Raw genomic sequence first — 20,324 nt, 5'->3', positions numbered from 1 at the left:
CAGCTCAGCTAACTACAAACAGCAGCTAACTACTACCAGTGCCAAGACAGTTAATTCAGCTAATAACAGCAAACAGCAGCATTTAAAATTTCAGGACCAGCTCAGCTAAATGCCATAAATGAAATGAAATGAGCTCAGCTAAATACATCCAGCACCAGCTCAACTAACTGGAGCAAACAGCACCATTGCCACCATTACCAACACAGTTTGTAGCTCTTAAAACCTTAGCTATTCACAGCAGACTGCAGTAATTCACAGTTCAGTAGGTGCTATGCATCTGCTCCCACTGTCTGCTATATCTGGGGTAATGTTTTTTTATCATTAGGATCAGTGAAAACCTGCCATCATCTCATTAACGTAATTTGAATATACTGAATTTGCTGTTAGAAACCCCTTAATGATAATGCAATTTTATTATCTAACATTTTAATGCAAAGTACATATAAGAATCACATGTAATTATACATGTAATTACACTAGAACACATGCAGTAACTGTCGCAGTGGTACATTATGTGTAGATCCCCTATCAGCTGGTTAGGAGTGCTAGAGCGTCTGTCCCCCACCCTTCTAGCCCTGCACTATGTTATCATTTTGGAGTAAACTGCCAGTCTTGCTGGAGGCATACTATTCCCTATAAGGTCTTTGTTTGGGACTGCACTTGCTCTGCTGTTTAGCTATCCAGTCTACTCCAGAGAATCTGCCATATATGGGCATCATGACATGAGACTACAGATCAGCTGCAAAAGCCAAAAGGAAAGAGATAAATCATAACGCATTGCTGTGGTAGTTACAGTGTAGTTGTATGTTTGTCAGTATGGACACCTACTGTGCTCTATCTGAGAGTCTAGCAAGTGTTTAGCCAAACTGCAGACATTTAGCTCTTGTTTCCCAGCCACTGTTTCAGGTCTAAAACTGGGCCTCTGCCAAGACCTGTGGGAATATGTAGTGGGCAGTAGTTGATAGCATCAGTGGACTTTTGCTGTGTATAAGCTTCATTAGCCTTTGAACACACTGACTACTGATGTCTCACGTTCCCATAAGCTAATGCGTAATACGCTTAATTTTATGCAATTAAGTATATAACTTTGCAGAAGTGGAAATGGGATCTTGTTGTATGCGTTGAACATTTCCCCAGAAGAATTATTCATGTGCAAGTAATCTTTGTGAAAGATATTTGCTATTTTGATAGGTAAGGATACCTAGTGGGACAACTCTCTGTGTGATGTAAAGATGCCTCATAAATCATCCCTTTACTCCCCACCTGCTGAGTTTTACTGAAACAGTTAACATTTCATTATTACATTTAACATTACAAACATTGTCAGCTACTATCCTAAGGTATCAGCCTTAGTTAAAAATCATAGCTTAGGACATGCCATTATAGTATTTTAATGGAAGTTTCTAAGCACAGAACGTGTTTGGGTTCATTTAATTCACCTGCTTTTCTGTCCTTTTCAGCTGTCCAAGACTAACAGCAAGATGGCTAACAAGACCCTTAACGAGGATGAGAAGTTCCTCTTTGCAGACAAAGACTTCTTCAACAGCCCTGTGGCACAGGCAGACTGGGCCGCAAAGAAGCTGGTGTGGGTTCCATCGGAGAAGCACGGCTTTGAGGCGGCCAGCATGAAGGAGGAGAAAGGGGACGAGGTGCTGGTGGAGCTGGTTGATAATGGGAAGAAGATTACAGTCAACAAGGACGACATCCAGAAGATGAACCCTCCCAAGTTCAGCAAGGTGGAGGACATGGCTGAGCTCACCTGCCTGAACGAAGCCTCGGTACTGCACAACCTGAGGGAGAGATACTTCTCCGGCCTCATCTACGTGAGTAACCACAGTTTTTAGCTCCATATCCTTTTGTTACACAGACTGAACAAGTGAAACGTACATTGGTCATTTTTTAAAAATTATAACAGGTAAGTGAACCAAACCATTACCCTGCCTATTTCATTGACTAAATGTGCAGTGTTTTTGAATTATCTTTCAGCAAAATTTGTAAATAATGAAATTCCCCTTTAAAATTCTAGATGTAGACCCCACATATTAAGAACATTAGGTGTCAAATGTGCCCGGTAGTCTCATTACCCCCTTCAGGGCAGTGCACAATGCTTATTGTCAGATTTAATAGTTTTGATTCTAAGGTTAAAATTAAATTTTATTTTTCAATGTATTATTATTTGTACAATCATATACACCCATATACAAATAAAAAACAAATTTTATTTTTTAAAAAGATTACAAAGTAGGATGTTCTTGTGCAAAATAAAAAATCTAATAAAACTGCACAAATAAGCTATAAACAAAACAAAAACCTTAACCACCTTAAATAAAACCTTACATAGCATATGAGAGACCATCAGGAAAGTTAGATAGGTTACTAACAATCCAGTCTGAAATTTTGATATTCTGTATATATACAGTGTCCTAGAAAATTATGCAACTCCCACAAAAGCCATCAGATTCATCTGGATTACAAATGACACTTACAGAGTTCCAGTCCATTTTTATTGCAAACCAGTATACTTTTAAAGTGAATGAGCTGTCCGTTATTTGTCAACAAATATTTTAAAATGCTCAACATAAGTTTTCAACCCTTTCAGACTAGTACTTGGTAGAACCTCCATTTGCTGTGATAACAGCTTTAAGTCCACTGAGGTAAGTTTCTGCCTAGCTTTGCGCACTGGGAGTGATTTTTACCTATTTCCTACAATTTAAGGTTTGTGTGTTGATCCTCTTGGACCTGAACGTTCAAATGGTACCACAGATTCTCAGTTTGATTGAGATCTGGACTTTGGCTTGACTATTGTAGAACATTTGTTGTGTAACTACTCCTGTGTTGACATGGTGTTGTTTGGAATTATTGTGCTACAAAAGATAATGTTCCTCCCAACCTTTGGTTCTTCAGCAGACTGAAGCAGGTTGTCTTGCAGTATGTCCCTGTGTTTTACATCATTTTACCAAGATGCCTTGTCCCCACTGAGGAAGAGCGTCCACACAATATGAAATGGCCACACCCATGCTTCAGTGTTGGAATGGTGCTTGTTAAGGATTGGGAAGTGTTTAGAATGTAGATACACACAGTGTTTAGAATTTTGGCCAAAATCATTTTGTGGTAATATTTGTCTCATCCGACCAAAAAACCTTATCCCACATTTTAGCCAGGTCACTGTGAAGCTTTCTGGCAAACTCCAGATCTGCATTGATGCCTTTTTTCTTCAGCAACTGCTTCATTCTAATGACCTTCCCATACAGGCCAATTATATATCCTATTCTTGCCCTGTGCCTTGTCTAGGCAGTGCCTGGGTGATTCAGCTGTGCTCACTGGGATATCAGATATACTTGTATATTATTTTGAAGCATTTTCCTATCTTGTGCATGCCTATAACTTTTTCCTCTAATGTCCTTTGCACTCACAGTATGACCAAGGATAGTGTAATTAAGGTTTTTGTAAACGTTTTCTTTTTTACAAAACAGGTGACCTTTTTAAATGATTCACAGTTAAAGTCCAACTGTGTTCTTGTTAGGGCAATATCTTCCATTTGTATAAACATCTAGCCTCCACAGCACTCCAAGAACGTAGCCAGAATAATATTTAAATAAATTAAATTTAAGGGTCAATGTTTTTCAAATAACATTTGACATCAGAGTGTCATTTGTAATCCATATGACACATATGGTTTGGGTTTGAATTAAATGTGCTAGTGCATTGGTCTTGAATATTTTCATTTCCAGAATTTTTAAATATTATGTTTAGAAATAAATTTTTATAAGTACCACTGATTATGATTATGACCACAGAAAATAATTTTTTATGCTAGAGTCGGAGGTGTTTGCTAATTTCTAATATTTGGAAACCTCTAATGGAATAAGATGTAACTAAACAATGAAAACATAGCCATAACAGTTAACTAAAATGACAATATCTTTACTGTTTTCATATAATTCCATTATGAGTAAACAAAACAGAGCCTCCACTTATTAAACACTAACAAATAGCCATAATATAAGTGAGGTAAAACCCACAGAAGTGCCCAAATATCAGAAAGTACCAGACCTAGAAGAGGGTCACATTGTGTTCTTTATCATTAGTTTGAATATTGGGAGGCCTTAGTAGGAATTTTCACTTTCTGATAGTATTATTTTTACCATGGCTGCATTTGAATGTTGTTGTTTTTTTAACACCATAATGAGTACTGTGGATCTGTGAACATATCTACACAACTCTAGAGCCACATGGTTTAAGTGGCAATGTGTGGCTTGCCTACAGTCAGCATTTAAAAAATGTGTCAAAACCTGTCATGGCAGGCTAAACATTTCAATTTCTACATTACATGTTGTCAAATAATTACATTCCTCAAACCGATACATAATACAAATGCAAACCTAAATGTAAATGGCTTTAGGAAGAAAATTGGGCATCCTCAACAAGTGTATAGGCAAACAGTATACTGGAAACCCCATAAAAAATCAATATAAGGTGTGCCATGCCTATTCCATATAAAAGTAAATTAAGATGGATAAATCATTGAATATTCATCCCGTAATGTTTGATTCCAGTAGTGTGTGTTATGTCATTATCACATAGTTTAGCACAGTACCTTAGTTCTCCTAAAGGGTAATAGTAACTCATAAAATAGTATCATTCTAATAAGCAGTAGTAGAAATGCATTCAGTTTGTGCTAATCTTTCAACATTTCCTTTGTTTAGACTTATTCTGGCCTGTTCTGCGTGGTGGTGAACCCCTACAAAATGTTGCCCATCTACTCAGAGAAGATCATTGATATGTACAAAGGCAAAAAGCGACATGAGGTTCCACCACACATCTACTCCATCACAGACAATGCCTACAGGAACATGATGCAAGGTAAGGCCCCTGTGTGGCCCAAGCTGTTGAAATCGAATACTGGGACTCAAGTTCAATTTCTCTGCCATCTGTGACAATCCAGAATTGACACTGCTCTCAGAGCGTGGCAAAGATGGCATAGCTCAACCTCTCATATCAAACAAACTAACTGAAGACATCTGTTTAATCATGTTAAAAGACATGAGGAGCTAACACAAGCTTTTCCTGTCATGATGTAAGTAGCTCACCTTCCTGTGTGCCATCTACCTTGCCTACATGTGGGACCCAAGACTGGGCCTGGGAAAAAAACGCATTTGTGTAGGGTTTCCTTAAAGCTACTGCTGAAGTGTATGAATTTCTGAAGTGGAGTTGCTTAGTTTGGGTTTCTTGCTGTTGTTCTAGCACATCATGCAGTGGTTAACGTGTTACATGTGCAGTTGTGTGAAAAAGTGTTTGCCTCCTTCCAGATATCTTATCTTTTTTGCATGCTTGCCATACTTAGATGTTTCAGATCATCAAACAAATTAAAATATTAGACAAAGAAGACAAGTAAACACAAAATGCAGTTTTTAAATTAAGGTTTTTATTATTAAGGGGAAAAAAAATCAAAATCTACATGGCCCTGTGTGAAAAAGTGATTGCCCCCTAAACAACAACAACAACAACAACAACAACAACAACAACAACAACAACAACTGCATTCAAGCATTTGCGATAACTGGCAATGAATCTTTTAGAGCACTGTGGAGGAATTTGAGCCCACTCATCTTTGCAGAGTTGTTGTAATTCGGCCACATTGGAGGGTTTTCGAGCATGAACTGCTTTTTTACGGTCATGCCACAGCATCTCAATCGGATTCAGGTCAGGACTTTGACTAGGCCACTCCAAAGTCTTCATTTTGTATTTCTTAAGCCGTTCAGAGGTGGACTTGCTGGTGTGTTTTGGATCATTGTCCTGCTGCAAAACCCAAGTGCGCTTCAGCTTGAGGTCACGAACAGATGGCCAGACATTCTCCTTCAGAATTTTTTGATAGACAGTAGAATTCATGGTTCCATTTACCAGAGCAAGTCTTCCAGGTCCTGAAGTAGCAAAACAGCCCCAGATCATCACACTACCACCACCATATTTTACTGTTGGTATGATGTTCCTTTTCTGAAATGCTGCGTTACTTTTACACCAGATGTAATGGGACATACACCTTCCAAAATGTTCTACTTTTGTCTCGTCAGTCCACAGAGTATTTTCCCAAAAGTCTTGGGGATCATCAAGATGTTTCTGGCAAAACTGAGACGAGCCTTTATGTTCTTTTTGCTCAGCAGTGGTTTTGGTCTTGGAACTCTGCCATGCAGGCCATTTTTGCCCAGTCTCTTTCTTATGGTGGAGTCATGAGCACTGACCTTAACTGAGGCAAGTGAGGCCTGCAGCTCTTTGGATGTTGTTTTTTGTGACAGCTTGGATGAGTCGTTACTGTGCTCTTGGGCTAATTTTGGTCAGTCGGCCACTCCCGAGAAGGTTCACCACTGTTCCATGTTTTCACCATTTGTGGATAATGGCTCTCACTGTGGTTTCCTGGAGTCCTAAAGCTTTAGAAATGGCTTTATAACCTTTCCAGACTGATAGATCTCAAATACTTTGTATCTCATTTGTTCCTGAATTTCTTTGGCTCACAGCATGCTGTCTAGCTTTTGAGGATCTTTTTGTCTATTACACGTTGTCAGGCAGGTCCTATTTAAGTGATTTCTTGATTGACAACAGGTGTGGCAGTAATCAGGCCTGGGTGTGTCTAGAGAAATTGAACTCAGCTTTCCAAAGATGTGATAAACCACAGTTAATTTATGTTTTAATGGGGGGGCAATCACTTTTTCACACAGGGCCATGTAGGTTTGGATTTTTTTCCCTTAATAATAAAAACCTTCATTTAAAAACTGCATTTTGTGTATACTTGTGTTATCTTTGTCTATTATTTACATTTGTTTCATGATCTGAAATATTTAAGTGTGACAAACATGCAAAAAAAAAAGATATCAGGAAGGGGGCGAACACTTTTTTACATCACTGTATATGCTAAAGAAGCAACAACTCAAGAAGCTTCCACAAATGGTGTGGCATCTTAACTTCGTTAGAAATAGAAGTTCTTGGTTCACTGAAAGTCTCAAGAATCTTAGTCTTTAGAACCTGAATGTCAAGCATGTCAAGTGTCTGTTTCTCATTAATAGGAAAAGCTTTTTAAAAGTGATTAGTGTCTTATTGAAGTGCCCTGTGACTGCTTTGAGAATTGCTGGTAAACATAGAAGGTGTCTGTGGCTGTGTCTGAGACACAGAGGAAGATAGCAGCTACCAGACTATTTAACATCTTTTGTGAATAACAATCTTGTGAACAGCCCAAGTTATTACAGTAATGCTGAGAGTATTTTGGTTGAGTTGTACTTGTATGCTATGGATTTTCCTTTATGGCTTCCAGAACAGTAAGGTAAGTCACCCACTGAATCATGCTCCAATTAATCACAGATAACGAGCAGTAGATGAAGTTAATGGTTAGCAATGAAGTGGTTATGCTTCAGTTCTCCATTAGTGCTATAAACTAAATTCCCATAGCTATAGGGTTAGCGTTAAATGCTTCAGTTGTAAACAGAGTGCACTTGAATTCTAGTTTAGACAAGTTCACATTTATATATTACCATGCTCTATATAAAGTAATGCATACAAAGTGCCTTTACAGCAAGTAAAGTAGTTGTGGTAACTCTCAAAGTTTAAGCTCAAATGGTAAAGTCATTCACTTCTGGCTTAGTGCAGGAAGTGACTGAGCAAGATTCAGACAAACATTTGATGATTCATTGTGCCATATTCTCTCAAGGGGGAAACTGTTATACTTAGCTCTATGGAGCACATCCTAATCTTTTTTTGCCAGAGAATAAAAATGAGAAAAATAAGAATTTGATCCACAAAATCTTGACTACCTTCTAAATACAAAATACATATTTCAGAAATTCAAAAGCTTTATTCCAAATAATATATTTTAGAAAATATTGCAGAAACATTTACTTTCACGTTCAAACTTCCCCAGGTATAATACATTAACTTAAAAGTCATAATTATTATATTTGGTGATTTACTGTGACCCTGTAAGAAATGAGTGGATCACCTCCTGTTATTTCTTTAATAAGGTCTTGGTAGATACTTGACAAGGAAGATGACTTTAAATGAAAATGAAAGAGCATGCAATACAAGTGAGAAAGATACTGAGACATAATTGTGAGGAAGAATACAAGACAAAGCTCCATGTAGTTCATCATATAGAAAAACATTTAAACTACAGCCACACTGCTCCCTAGTTGAACAAGTCAAATAAGATTCTATGAACCCACTTGTGAGACTGAATGGGCTTCAGAAGACAATATAAGAGGAGAAAGTGCACATGGGCTAACCAGCAATCCCCAAAGTAGACAAGTGGTTTGCTTGTCAACCAAACATTCTTGCTTGCAGAAAATTAGGCAAACAGTGGCTGTACGATGCAAATAAAAACCCACCCACTGCTAAAATAGCAGTAGTAGCTTCATTTTTGGGAGGATGTTTTTCTGTAGGGGTGCCAGAAAATCTTGAAATAAAACCTCCTATCTTATTCTCCAAAAAGATTAAATTGAGCTTAAGTTTGTATATGAATAAAAAAAAAAAAGTATTTATAAGGTATAAGTTTGTATTTCAGTGTAGCAATAATTGATAGTGCAAAACTAACACTGGAAAGGCTTACAAACAATATACTGTAGATGTCCACAATTTGCCAAGATATTCTCAAATCCTGAAATTAAACATGCTGACCATAGTGGGGAATGCTGATATTACTATTATATAAAAAGGGGCTGGGAGGTAAACACTTAAGCTAAAATTGAGTATGATTAACTTATTTTCAGTACATTACCATGTTATCACACCTGGAGAGCTATTGGCTTATTTATGAATGATAAATCTATTGACAGTGTTGGTGCAAATGCTACCTGCATTAGATGGGGGCACAGCTGCAGTAGACATGTTCTGTCAAATAGACACAGGTGATATATCAGGTAGATTGCACTCCATAGATAGAGGATAGCGCTGCTGTGCTGTTTGACATGGCTTAAATGCAAACATTTTGCACACCTTTGATCAGGATGCAATATGCTTGCACAGAACAGTGTCAATTGATTGTTTTAACTTCAGAAGGGATCACTTTGTCATCATTCTGTTGATTAGTGCCGATTTGGATCAGGTAGCGATATTGCACAAGTATGAAATGCACAGTCACCATTTGGTCTTGCTTAATAGCAAATTACACAACGTGCAGCCCATGTATACGCCCGTTAGAAGACGCTAGCTGCTTACATTCCCCTGCAGTCAGTTGTAAGAAAACAATGTGGCAATATGGCCACTGAAAGTCCAGTGGTACTGGTGGCCTCACACCCCTCTGCTGTGAACAAGAATCCCGTTCCTGCTAAGGAGCTTACATTGGCTCGCCTTTGAAGTGTAGCAGAGCTGGTGCGCTTGCCTGGGCAGGAGACATCACTTGTTATAAAATAAAACCATCTGGAGATCATGGCCGAGACTGTGTGAGTGTACTGAGCTGCAGTGTGTCCTGGGTCTGTGTGAGTGTATGTACTGAACTGTAGTATGTCCTGGGTGTGTGTGAGTGTATGTACTGAACTGCAGTGTGTCCTGGGTCTGTGTGAGTGTATGTACTGAACTGTAGTGAGTCCTGGGTCTGTGTGAGTGTACTGAACTGTAGTATGTCCTGGGTCTGTGTGAGTGTATGTACTGAACTGTAGTGTGTCCTGGGTGTGTGTGAGTGTATGTACTGAACTGTAGTGAGTCCTGGGTCTGTGTGAGTGTACTGAACTGTAGTGTGTCCTGGGTCTGTGTGAGTGTATGTACTGAACTGTAGTGAGTCCTGGGTCTGTGTGAGTGTACTGAACTGTAGTATGTCCTGGGTCTATGTGAGTGTATGTACTGAACTGTAGTGAGTCCTGGGTCTGTGTGAGTGTACTGAACTGTAGTGTGTCCTGGGTCTGTGTGAGTGTATGTACTGAACTGTAGTGTGTCCTGGGTGTGTGTGAGTGTATGTACTGAACTGTAGTGAGTCCTGGGTCTGTGTGAGTGTACTGAACTGTAGTATGTCCTGGGTCTGTGTGAGTGTATGTACTGAACTGTAGTGAGTCCTGGGTCTGTGTGAGTGTACTGAACTGTAGTATGTCCTGGGTCTGTGTGAGTGTATGTACTGAACTGTAGTGAGTCCTGGGTCTGTGTGAGTGTACTGAACTGTAGTGTGTCCTGGGTCTGTGTGAGTGTATGTACTGAACTGTAGTGTGTCCTGGGTGTGTGTGAGTGTATGTACTGAACTGTAGTGTGTCCTGGGTGTGTGTGAGTGTATGTACTGAACTGTAGTGAGTCCTGGGTCTGTGTGAGTGTATGTACTGAACTGTAGTGTGTCCTCGGTCTGTGTGAGTGTACTGAACAGCAGTGTGTCCTGGTGTTTGCAAAGGATTACTGATGCAGAGATGCTGATGGATGAAGGCTGAAGTTGTGGGTTAAACAAAGCTGTTAACAATGAAAGGTGATTTTTAAGGCACATTTTATTCCTTCATTGTATGCCTTGCCACTACTGAATCTCCTTTTGTATGTTCTTAATACTCCTGCTTAGTGAATCAGTCGGTAATACGGAAAGTGTCTGTATAGATTCATAAGCCCCCTGTTTTGTCAGTTCATTTCCATTGCTGTGTGTTTAGGTTGGCTGTAGTGAGGTCCCGTCAGTGAGCTGCAGTCTTACTGCTGTATGTTTGGATTTAGGTTTTCTGAGTTCTGGGGGCACTGGCCTGTGCCTTAATTAGGAAGTAAGACGCGAGCAGCTGCATATTGTGCGTGGATGCTTGCCCAGCTCCAGTCACAGCCATACTGAGCTACACTTTTACAACCAAGCCGGGTCCCGTAAAGCGGAGAAGGGTCCTGCAGAGAAGAGCTTCCAAACCAAAGCCAGTGAATGGCAGGAAAGGACATGAGCTAGTTTTATTTTGTTAGTTGTATAATCATTTTAAATATGTTCAACAAGAATATAAAAATTGAAAAGGACTTTAACACATCAGCCTGAATGCACTAGTAAATTCTCAAAACCTTCCAGGATTATAGCTGAAGACCTACATCCAACTTCCCACATTTTGAATATTCATTTCCTGGAACAGCAAAAACTGAGGGACTGGCCCTCTGTACAGTTCTGTCATATTTATTTTTGAAGATTCTCAACCAGCAGCTCTTGAGTTGGCTACAGGAGAGGGGATGACACTATTACTTGATATATGGGACATTAGTCTCTATGGCTCCAACTCTGCCATGGTTGCTTTTGAAAAACCTTATGTTTCATTTGACTTAAAATGAAAATAACTCAGTTGATAAATGATTCAATAATGGCCTGTTTTTGCTCTATTCTTATCCTTGCAGGCATGAGACAATAAGAATGGATTTTCAAAATAAGCTTAAATAGAAACAAGATGGCCTCAAAGGATTTTGTAACCCTAATTTTGGAAGAATGTATGATTGTGCCATTGGCAAACTCATTGTTCCTTTTTGCGAAATCCATGGAGATTATGTTGTCTCACAGAAGATGTAACATGCTATTGAATTCTAGATTAAAGATGGGTTATTTTTTGGTTAAGTTTGAACAATGGCATTTGGAATGTCATTTGGTTATGGATGGGGGATTTTGTCTCTACAAACTAGGTTTGTCTTGCCTTGCAAGGCTGTGCTTGGCAAGCAGCCAGAAGACTCCATTTTCCTGTTAACATCAGTGGCAGGCCTCCACCATGCTGTACTTTTCTTGCAGTTCAGACTTTCTCAGACCATTCTGCTTATTAGTCATTTTCCTCATTAAAATGGCTGAATTGATTAGAAGAATTACAACCTGATTTAATAACTTTTTTGTTCTTTTTCTGCAGATCGTGAGGACCAATCTATTCTCTGCACGTGAGTGAATACTCATCTGCATACACAATTTACTCTTTAAGAAAGCATGATATGTAAGTTAACCTGTAGCAGATACTCCAGGGAAATGCATTTCATAGGTTATAACTGCTAGTGTTTCCTTTCCTGACCACAGGAAGCAAGAAGATGACTGCTTAAACTGATCAAGCGTAGTAACAAGTTTAGATCAAATATACATCTATTCTGAGTGCCAGACCCCTACTGTATTTTTTTATAGAGCTAATAAAGTGCCTTTATGCATTTAAATTGACAACAAATTTGAAGTTTGGATTTTACCATCTATTTTTTTCTGAGGCTAAATTCTGTTTATGCTTGCAGGGGATAAAAAAGAGCCAGCGAGTTAGGGCATGTTTCTGCGTGCTTTCATGCAGAGGGCTGAGTGACCCCAGGAAATGTTACTTCTGTTTGGGTTTATTATTGTCCCTCAGCAGTGGGAACCAAGCGGTGGGGTCTCCTCAGGCTTCCTCCAGCCAGCCTATTCACAGGATATCTGCCATATGTCCTGATGAGAAATACAGATTAGCCTGTGATTAGCATTTATTTGCAATGTTTATTTGTTTATTTTGTCCTAAGTCATTAATGCCTATGTTCACTAGACACTGAGTGTCTTTTTTGACCCTCAGAGATAATATGGCTTTTTTTTCCCATTAAATGCCTATATTATATTTGGAGGAATTAACAAATAATTTTACTGACAGTCTGCCTAATGACATGATTTAATTTGAGTAATGTAATTTAATTTGAATCATCATCTTCTCTGGCCTGTGTGTTTAGTGGTAAAGGAAATGGAAACCTCCCATCCTACTGCTTGGAATCCTCTGATTTCATCAGTCGGTTTTCTGGAATGTTTTACACAGGATTCTGATTTGGATAGTTTGGAGGGACTCCTGTAAACTTCCTGCTGTATAATAGTGCTGTCAAAAATACTAGTAATACTTCTATTTTAAATAATCTTAAGTGTTGCCTATGATGGATATTAGGGATTCATTTTTGTCCTTGTCCATTTTTGTGTCAATCAAATAGTTTACTGAGAAGAACGTGTGTGGTGTAGCTCCGCCTTCTCAGGTCTCACAAACCTTGCTCATAGCACTGATTCACACTAGAACACTCGTGCCTTGAAAAACACAAATGCTTGTGTCCTGCAGCACTGATACACACAACAGCACTGATGCCAGGTGGTGTTCATGCACTCAGGCCTTGTAATGCTGACACACATATTGTTCTATGTGTATCTAATGCACACAACACCCGAGTCCTGATTCACTGACACACAGGAACATTTGCATCGTGGTCTAATAACACAATGAGTCCATAACACACTGTAGCATTAGTTATACACGAGCACTGTTTTACTTACAGTGTTAGTTATTATGAATTGACAAACTAATCACTGTAATCCTACAAAATGATTCACATGGTTTATATAAACTTATATTAGGAGTATTGTAAAAGAGCTCTTCAGCTTGTGGGTGAAAGGTTGAAAGGAAAAGAGTTGGTCATCTCTATTCTACCCTGTCAGGCATCTGGGCCCTAGACTGCTGCAAAGTTGTGAAGGATCCCATACTAATTCTGCCTTATATGGAATTATGCGTGTGTATGTGTGCATGTGTCTGTATGTGTGTGTGAGTGTCTGTGTGGGTGTATATCCAGAGAGAAGAGAGAGAAAGCTAGAGGGCTCATCAGTCATCTTTTTCTCATATCACAGACCAAAGGCTAATTCAGCCTGAGACAGTGCTGTTCCTCAGAGAGCAGCAGGCACTCTTCAGAAGATCCTTTCAGGATCCCCCTGCACACTGACACTCCTCCAGCTCTGTTATTTGGAACTGATTATTTGTTTACTTAGATACACTGGATAAATCTGATACATAAGATAAATCAGCTCTCCAGACGTGGGGAGAGTGTACCATGGAGATTTATTTTTCTTTGTGTTCCTGTGATTTTTAAATCCAAAATGCTAACCAAAATCGCTCATGTTATTCCTTCCCCCTTCAGAACTAGCCAGTGAGGGCAGTATTTTATAATGTGTTTGTGCCCTGGTTTTCAGGGGTGAGTCTGGGGCTGGAAAGACAGAGAACACTAAGAAGGTCATCCAGTATCTGGCGGTTGTGGCCTCATCTCACAAAGGCAAGAAGGACATGAGTGCTGTAGGTATCCACGTCCTGCTCTGTATTGAACAACCACACGGTGGAATCACCAGCCAATCACAAGGCACCCTGAAGGGACATAGTACAGCCCTGTGTGATGCATTCAAGTTTAGGGTCAATTAAATTGTCACTTTTATTGTCAATTAAAATGTCATTTTTCCATGGGATCCTGTGGTTCCACAGCAGGTCAAAGGGTTAGTGTTGTATTTTATTGGTTAATACTGTAATATTTAGGTTAAGCTGCAATTTATTTTTACACTACATTTATTAGATTGATGGGTTGATATTATAGTCACAACACTCATATCAGAATAATATTGAGAGGGGTGTGAAATCACAGTTGTAATAAGACTATAGAAGTCCTGAGTTAAACATTCTGACATAATACAGTAATACAAATGTTTTGTTTGTTTCACATCTGTCTGGAAAAAAACTAACTAATCACAGGTTTGTTAAAGTCCAATCAGTCAGTGTTTATATGGTGAATGAAAGATAATATTAGTATGATGTCATGGTAACTAGAGCACTCCTTCATTCTTCATTGTTATTTTTTGTCTGATTTAATTATCCCTTCAATAAAAAAAAACAAAAAACATTTAGTTTAACGGTTGATCTAACTACACTTTCCCCCAACTAGCAACATTCAGGACCACAGTTGGCCTATGTGAGTAGAAGTGAATGCCCGGAGTTCCTTTATGTGTGGGTTTGCGTGAGAGTGGGCCAGTGGGCGTGTGTGTATGCGTGTGTGTATGTGTGTTATATTCGGTCCAAGACCTGCATGCCAAACTCACAGAGAGTGAAAATAGTGTGAGAAAGTCTTACATGGAGGGGCACTCACAGAAAGAGCAGAGTGTGTGGTGATGCAGTAGAGCTCACTATAAATGCTTTAAAATCATCTGTAAAATGTTCTAAATGAGAAGACTCAAATGGAAATTCATAGTAGGAGATTATACTCCCCCATCTGAGATTGAGTTAACTCTTTCTTTGCCAGAGGCTGGAGACTGGCACTGAAAAAGTCCATCACTCTGTCATAGAGCACAATGTGTGAGCATGCTAATGTATTTCCTTTTGATTTTATGATCTCATTTCCTGTCTCATCTTTCTGTATTCACCTACTCAACCACAGGTTAACACCCTCTGTTAAACTCATATGTTTATGTACTAGGAATTCATAATGCATTATAACACTTTTTACAAGCGTGCGCTTAATGTGCAACATGTCCAGATAGGTTAGAGATTAACTGAGCACAGAATAACTATGAAACCAGATACACCTGAAACATGTCTCATGATAAAGCCTTGTAATCTTTGTGTTATATCTGATTCTGAATATGTTTTGCCTGGATATTTCTATGAGCTTCATAGAGGGTGTGTGTAGTGGTTTGTAAAGGCAGTAGTAATAGTGTTACACCTTATGCACAGTTTGGACTTGAGCACCACTTCTGATAACACTTTCACAACAGTAAACATATCTAATGTTCAGGGTTCCAAACCCTCTGAGAATGTTGAGCTTGTTGGCCTTCCTGCTGGGCCTTTCCCAAATAAGGATATGTACATGTCAGTGAGTCAGAGAGAAATCCCATACCCCACCAGTTCAGAGGGGTTCATGTATCCGCTGACCAGCCTCCCGCCATGATGTAGTCTGTGCTACAGAAGAACTGGGAGATAACATCAAAAGATATTTGAATCCTTTTCCCAATCAAAACCTGCAAAGTGCTTTTTCTGAACTTTTTTTGCACCATTTCTGTCCTGTCCTTGTTCCTCGCTTTCTCTTTCATCCCCCCCCCCCCCCCGTTTTGCTTCCCCAGGAGATTACAGGGCTCTCCTTTAATTCTGTCTCTCTCTGCGTGTGTGTGTGTGTGTGTACGTCAGCGTCTGCAGCTTCCAACACTCATCTGTCTCTGGTACATATCTTTCCTTTTCCACCTTTTCCCAGTTTCTCGCTGGGTTTAGGTCTAGTTGAGTACTGCGTATCTGTGTCTAGCACTGTTCAAGTAATGTCTCAGAACTACCTACACAGAAAGCTATCTTATTAAAATACATAAAGAGTTCCATGATGTGCATGTTTATCAGAAGCCCTGATGTATGCGAAATCTGCAGTTCTGAGTGTCCAGTTAGAGTTTTGTAATGGAATTAAAGAGGTTAGATTCAGATAACTTTCAGTTAATTTTACACAAATCCTGGGATGACCAGAAGATTCAATTGCTCAGTTACACCTCCCTCTAATCTCCTTTTGATCTCAAGGATTACAGAGTGTCTCACTATTTCAGGCTAACGTCAGGAAAGACCTGTTAAGAGCCATAAACATACGAGATTTACAATTCTACCTTTATATCCTAGTGTCATAATAATTCAAATGTTTGGATATTAAACCCTTTTAAGTTTGAGCAGTTAGCCACTGAGTTTATATGACAGTCAGTTTCCTTTATGTCTGTTCTCTGTGGTTTCCTGCACGTCTCCATCTCCTCTTTGCTGTTATATTAGTGATTCCTTACCTTCTAGGGTTATAGGGGTCTAAGGTCATATGAAAAATGATAATCTGTGTTACTGCAATTTATGATGTCTGGCCTGGCCTGTAGGGGGAGCTAGAGAAGCAGCTGCTGCAAGCCAACCCCATTCTGGAGGCTTTCGGTAATGCGAAGACTATAAAGAATGACAACTCATCACGTTTCGTGAGTTTAAGGTTTAAAAGTGCTCACATTGCACCTTACACAAATCCTAAATGAATACAGAATGTTAATTATTTCAATCCTCTGTTTCTCACAGGGCAAATTTATCCGCATAAACTTTGATGTGACGGGCTACATTGTTGGAGCCAACATCGAAACCTGTATCTTTACTCACTGAGAGTTGTTTTGAATGTGACATTGCTTCCTTAGCATCAGACCTAAATATTTTCAACTCCTAACGCTAACCCTAAGGGTACATCACCTGAATCCCAGCCCTAGTCCTTAATAGTTCTATGCCTATGCCAGAACCCCAGCAGAGTATTACCAGAGTTCCCCAATGCTGGAAACCTCCTGCCTTGTACAGCTCATTTCTCTGTCTCCCTCTGGGACGCCTAACTGAACTCATAGAGGGCTTGATAATCAGCTGCTGGCTTCAGTGAGTTATTATCAAGTGTTTCCTTAATGCTGCTCCTCTCTCAGACCTACTAGAAAAGTCACGCTGTATCAGACAGGCAAAAACAGAAAGAACCTTCCACATCTTCTATTACATGGTGGCGGGAGCAAAGGAGAAACTACGGGGTAGGGGAAATGCATTGTTTATTATTTTATCAGCTTAATGACACATTACTGAACACTGTACAAACACTATACAAACAAGTCTGTACAAGCTCTGTAATTATTAAGCACACACAGATGAGTTATTGTCTGCAATTGGCTGGTGTCCCTACGTAGCACTCAGTGGAAATTTCTGTCATTTTTGTCCTTGTTTTTAGTTATACCATACTAGCCAAATAGCTACTATAGATAGATATAGATGTAAATAGTACAATACATTTAGGAAATAAGGCCATAACAATAAAAAGCAGAGCCAGAGAATGTTTTATTGAATGTAGTATTTCCATTCAGTGCTCACATCAGTGATTCAGGCTGTTTTTGGTCATTCACACTGTCCACCCCTTTACCCAACAGAGGAGCTGTTGTTGGAGAACTTCAACAAGTACCGCTTCCTCGTAGAGGGTCATGTGCAGATCACAGGCACACAGGACGATGAGATGTATGATGAAACCATGGAAGCCATGATGATTATGGGTTTGAATGAGGAGGAGAGAGTAGGTAAGAACATGCAGAAACTGTGCATGTTTGTGAACACAAAATTCTGCATTTCTTGATTTATTGCAAAGAAACTACAGAACATACTGCAGTGGAGGGAGGGCAATATAAACTCATGCTCACTTGGGTGCTGCTGTGTGAATAAGGAACATGCTCTTATGTTACATACTAAAAACCGAATATTGCTTTGAATGAAAGAGGATTTGAACTGATTGTCATCATTTTGGACTTCTTCTTCAGGCATCCTCAAGGTTGTGTCAACTGTGCTGCAGCTTGGAAACATTGAGTTCAAGAAGGAGAGGAACCAGGAGCAAGCCACCATGCCAGACAACACAGGTGAAGCCTCATGCAGGAATGTCTGATTATATATTGGTCTTTTAAGTCCCCCAAATGAAAATTAGTTCTGAAAGTGAACTCTCATTTGGTTACTCTTAGCTGCCCAGAAAGTGTGCCATCTCTCAGGCATCAACGTGACAGACTTCACCAGAGCTATTCTGACTCCTCGTATCAAAGTGGGCCGTGAGGTCGTACAGAAGGCCCAGACCAAAGAACAGGTAACATGCTAAAACTGTCCAGATGCCATTAAGATGTAGTTTCCAAATACATGTGTATTAGATTTGAATCATTGAAATATTTCTGAAACATTAAACATGATCCATTTTCCCAGGCTGATTTTGCAATAGAGGCACTGGCAAAGGCCACGTATGAGCGCTTGTTCCGTTGGATCCTGGGTCGGGTCAACAAAGCCCTGGACAAAACAAAACGTCAAGGCGCCTCCTTCCTGGGCATTTTGGACATTGCTGGTTTTGAAATCTTTGAGGTTTGAAAGCTTCCATATTAGTAGTATTTTTACAGTTATTCCTTAAAAGAGCAACAACTGAAGTGTTTCTAATTCTTCTGCAGGACAACTCCTTTGAGCAGCTGTGCATCAACTACACCAATGAGAAGCTCCAGCAGCTCTTCAACCACACCATGTTCATTCTGGAACAGGAGGAGTACCAGCGCGAGGGCATCGAGTGGAACTTTATTGACTTCGGCCTAGACCTGCAGCCCTGCATTGAGCTGATTGAAAGGCCGGTAAGTGTTATTCTCTTTGTGTATTTTATATCAGTTTGAGGTGGCTTCACTTGACTGTCATTTGTTTTGACTCATGCACACACAGACCAACCCACCGGGTATCTTGGCCCTGCTGGATGAAGAATGCTGGTTCCCCAAGGCCACAGACATTTCCTTTGTAGAGAAACTATGTAACACTCACGTCAATCATATGAAATTTGCCAAACCAAAACAGCTGAAGGACAAAACTGAATTTTCTGTGTGTCATTATGCTGGGAGGGTAAGTTTCCAAAGGTTGCCGATTACAGTAAGAATGTATTTATGAATATAATTTTAACTCAGCTTGCAAGCCCTGTTCTTGGTGAACTATCAAGGTACTTCTTTGGCAGTGCTGATATGACCAGCTTGTTTTGCTTGTGAACCAGGTGGATTACAATGCTGTAGCCTGGCTAACCAAGAACATGGACCCGCTTAATGACAACGTCACAGCACTGCTGAACAACTCATCTAGTACTTTTGTGCAGGATCTGTGGAAGGATGGTAAGTGGCAGGAGCTCAGAGCTTCATGAATGAAGACATGGCACGAGTGACATGCTTGCCGTGAAATTACATCCGCTTCAAAATCTACTCATAGTGGATCGTGTTGTTGGGTTGGAGACAATCGCCAAGATGTCAGACAGCTCCATGCCAAGCTCCTCCAAGACGAAAAAGGGGATGTTCCGTACTGTTGGACAGCTGTACAAAGAGTCCCTGGCCAAGCTGATGACCACGCTACACAACACACAGCCAAACTTCGTGCGCTGCATTATCCCGAATCATGAAAAAAGGGTGTGTGTCTGACAGTCTGGCAGTGTGGGGTGAAAGTGACTCATCTGCCATAAAACTGAATTAACCATCCTAAAACGTCATAGCAGCCCTATGATCACAATGACTAGATAAATAAGTGGAAAAGGTCTTTTTTGTTTTAAGAAGATTTTAAATATGTTATATATGTGTGTGATATATATGAACTTCTGCTTCTACGCCAATCTCAGTGTATGTGGGTATAACCTGTAGGCAGGGAAGATGGATGCCCACCTGGTTCTGGAACAGCTCAGGTGCAACGGTGTACTGGAAGGTATCAGGATCTGCAGGCAGGGATTCCCAAACAGGATCGTCTTCCAGGAGTTCCGTCAGCGGTTAGTACCTTAAGTGCAAACCAAAACCAATATTTTGCAAATATCCAGTCAAAAATATAGTATTATGCAGTACTGCACAAAAGTCAGCGATCACCCTTTCTCCTGTCCTTTGAAAAAATAATAAATTAATAGAAAAAATGAATTAATTGAATTTTATTTTCCTTATGCAGTTAGATTATTGTGTAAGCAGTATCTCCAGAATCATGAAGAACTTGCACTTAATGCCAATTTTGACAGAAAATTAAATGAATGAATGGGTAGTTCCTGGCGTTTGAACAGGTCTGTACATATGAAGTCTTATGGGTTTGGATGTTGCTACCTGCTAC

General features: G+C 39.8%; 1 protein-coding gene across 1 annotated transcript in view; it reads left to right on the top strand.

Moving 5' to 3' along the window:
- myh11a (myosin, heavy chain 11a, smooth muscle) overlaps nt 1-20,324 on the top strand; it is a 38,053-nt gene that overhangs the window by 3,604 nt on the left and 14,125 nt on the right. Inside the window, exons 2-17 of the mRNA XM_035530464.1 lie at nt 1,461-1,823; nt 4,707-4,863; nt 11,796-11,823; nt 13,886-13,985; nt 16,565-16,657; nt 16,752-16,815; nt 17,135-17,233; nt 17,624-17,767; nt 18,005-18,100; nt 18,200-18,318; nt 18,432-18,584; nt 18,668-18,841; nt 18,927-19,100; nt 19,246-19,360; nt 19,455-19,648; nt 19,877-19,998. Of these exons, the coding sequence (XP_035386357.1) occupies nt 1,482-1,823; nt 4,707-4,863; nt 11,796-11,823; nt 13,886-13,985; nt 16,565-16,657; nt 16,752-16,815; nt 17,135-17,233; nt 17,624-17,767; nt 18,005-18,100; nt 18,200-18,318; nt 18,432-18,584; nt 18,668-18,841; nt 18,927-19,100; nt 19,246-19,360; nt 19,455-19,648; nt 19,877-19,998 (2,174 nt within the window). The 5' untranslated portion in view covers nt 1,461-1,481. The remainder of the gene's footprint in view (nt 1-1,460; nt 1,824-4,706; nt 4,864-11,795; nt 11,824-13,885; nt 13,986-16,564; nt 16,658-16,751; nt 16,816-17,134; nt 17,234-17,623; nt 17,768-18,004; nt 18,101-18,199; nt 18,319-18,431; nt 18,585-18,667; nt 18,842-18,926; nt 19,101-19,245; nt 19,361-19,454; nt 19,649-19,876; nt 19,999-20,324) is intronic.

The sequence above is a fragment of the Electrophorus electricus genome, chromosome 1 (genome assembly GCF_013358815.1).
Source record: "Electrophorus electricus isolate fEleEle1 chromosome 1, fEleEle1.pri, whole genome shotgun sequence".
NCBI classification, from domain to species: Eukaryota; Metazoa; Chordata; class Actinopteri; order Gymnotiformes; family Gymnotidae; genus Electrophorus; species Electrophorus electricus.
This window is presented reverse-complemented; position numbering and strand designations above follow the sequence as displayed.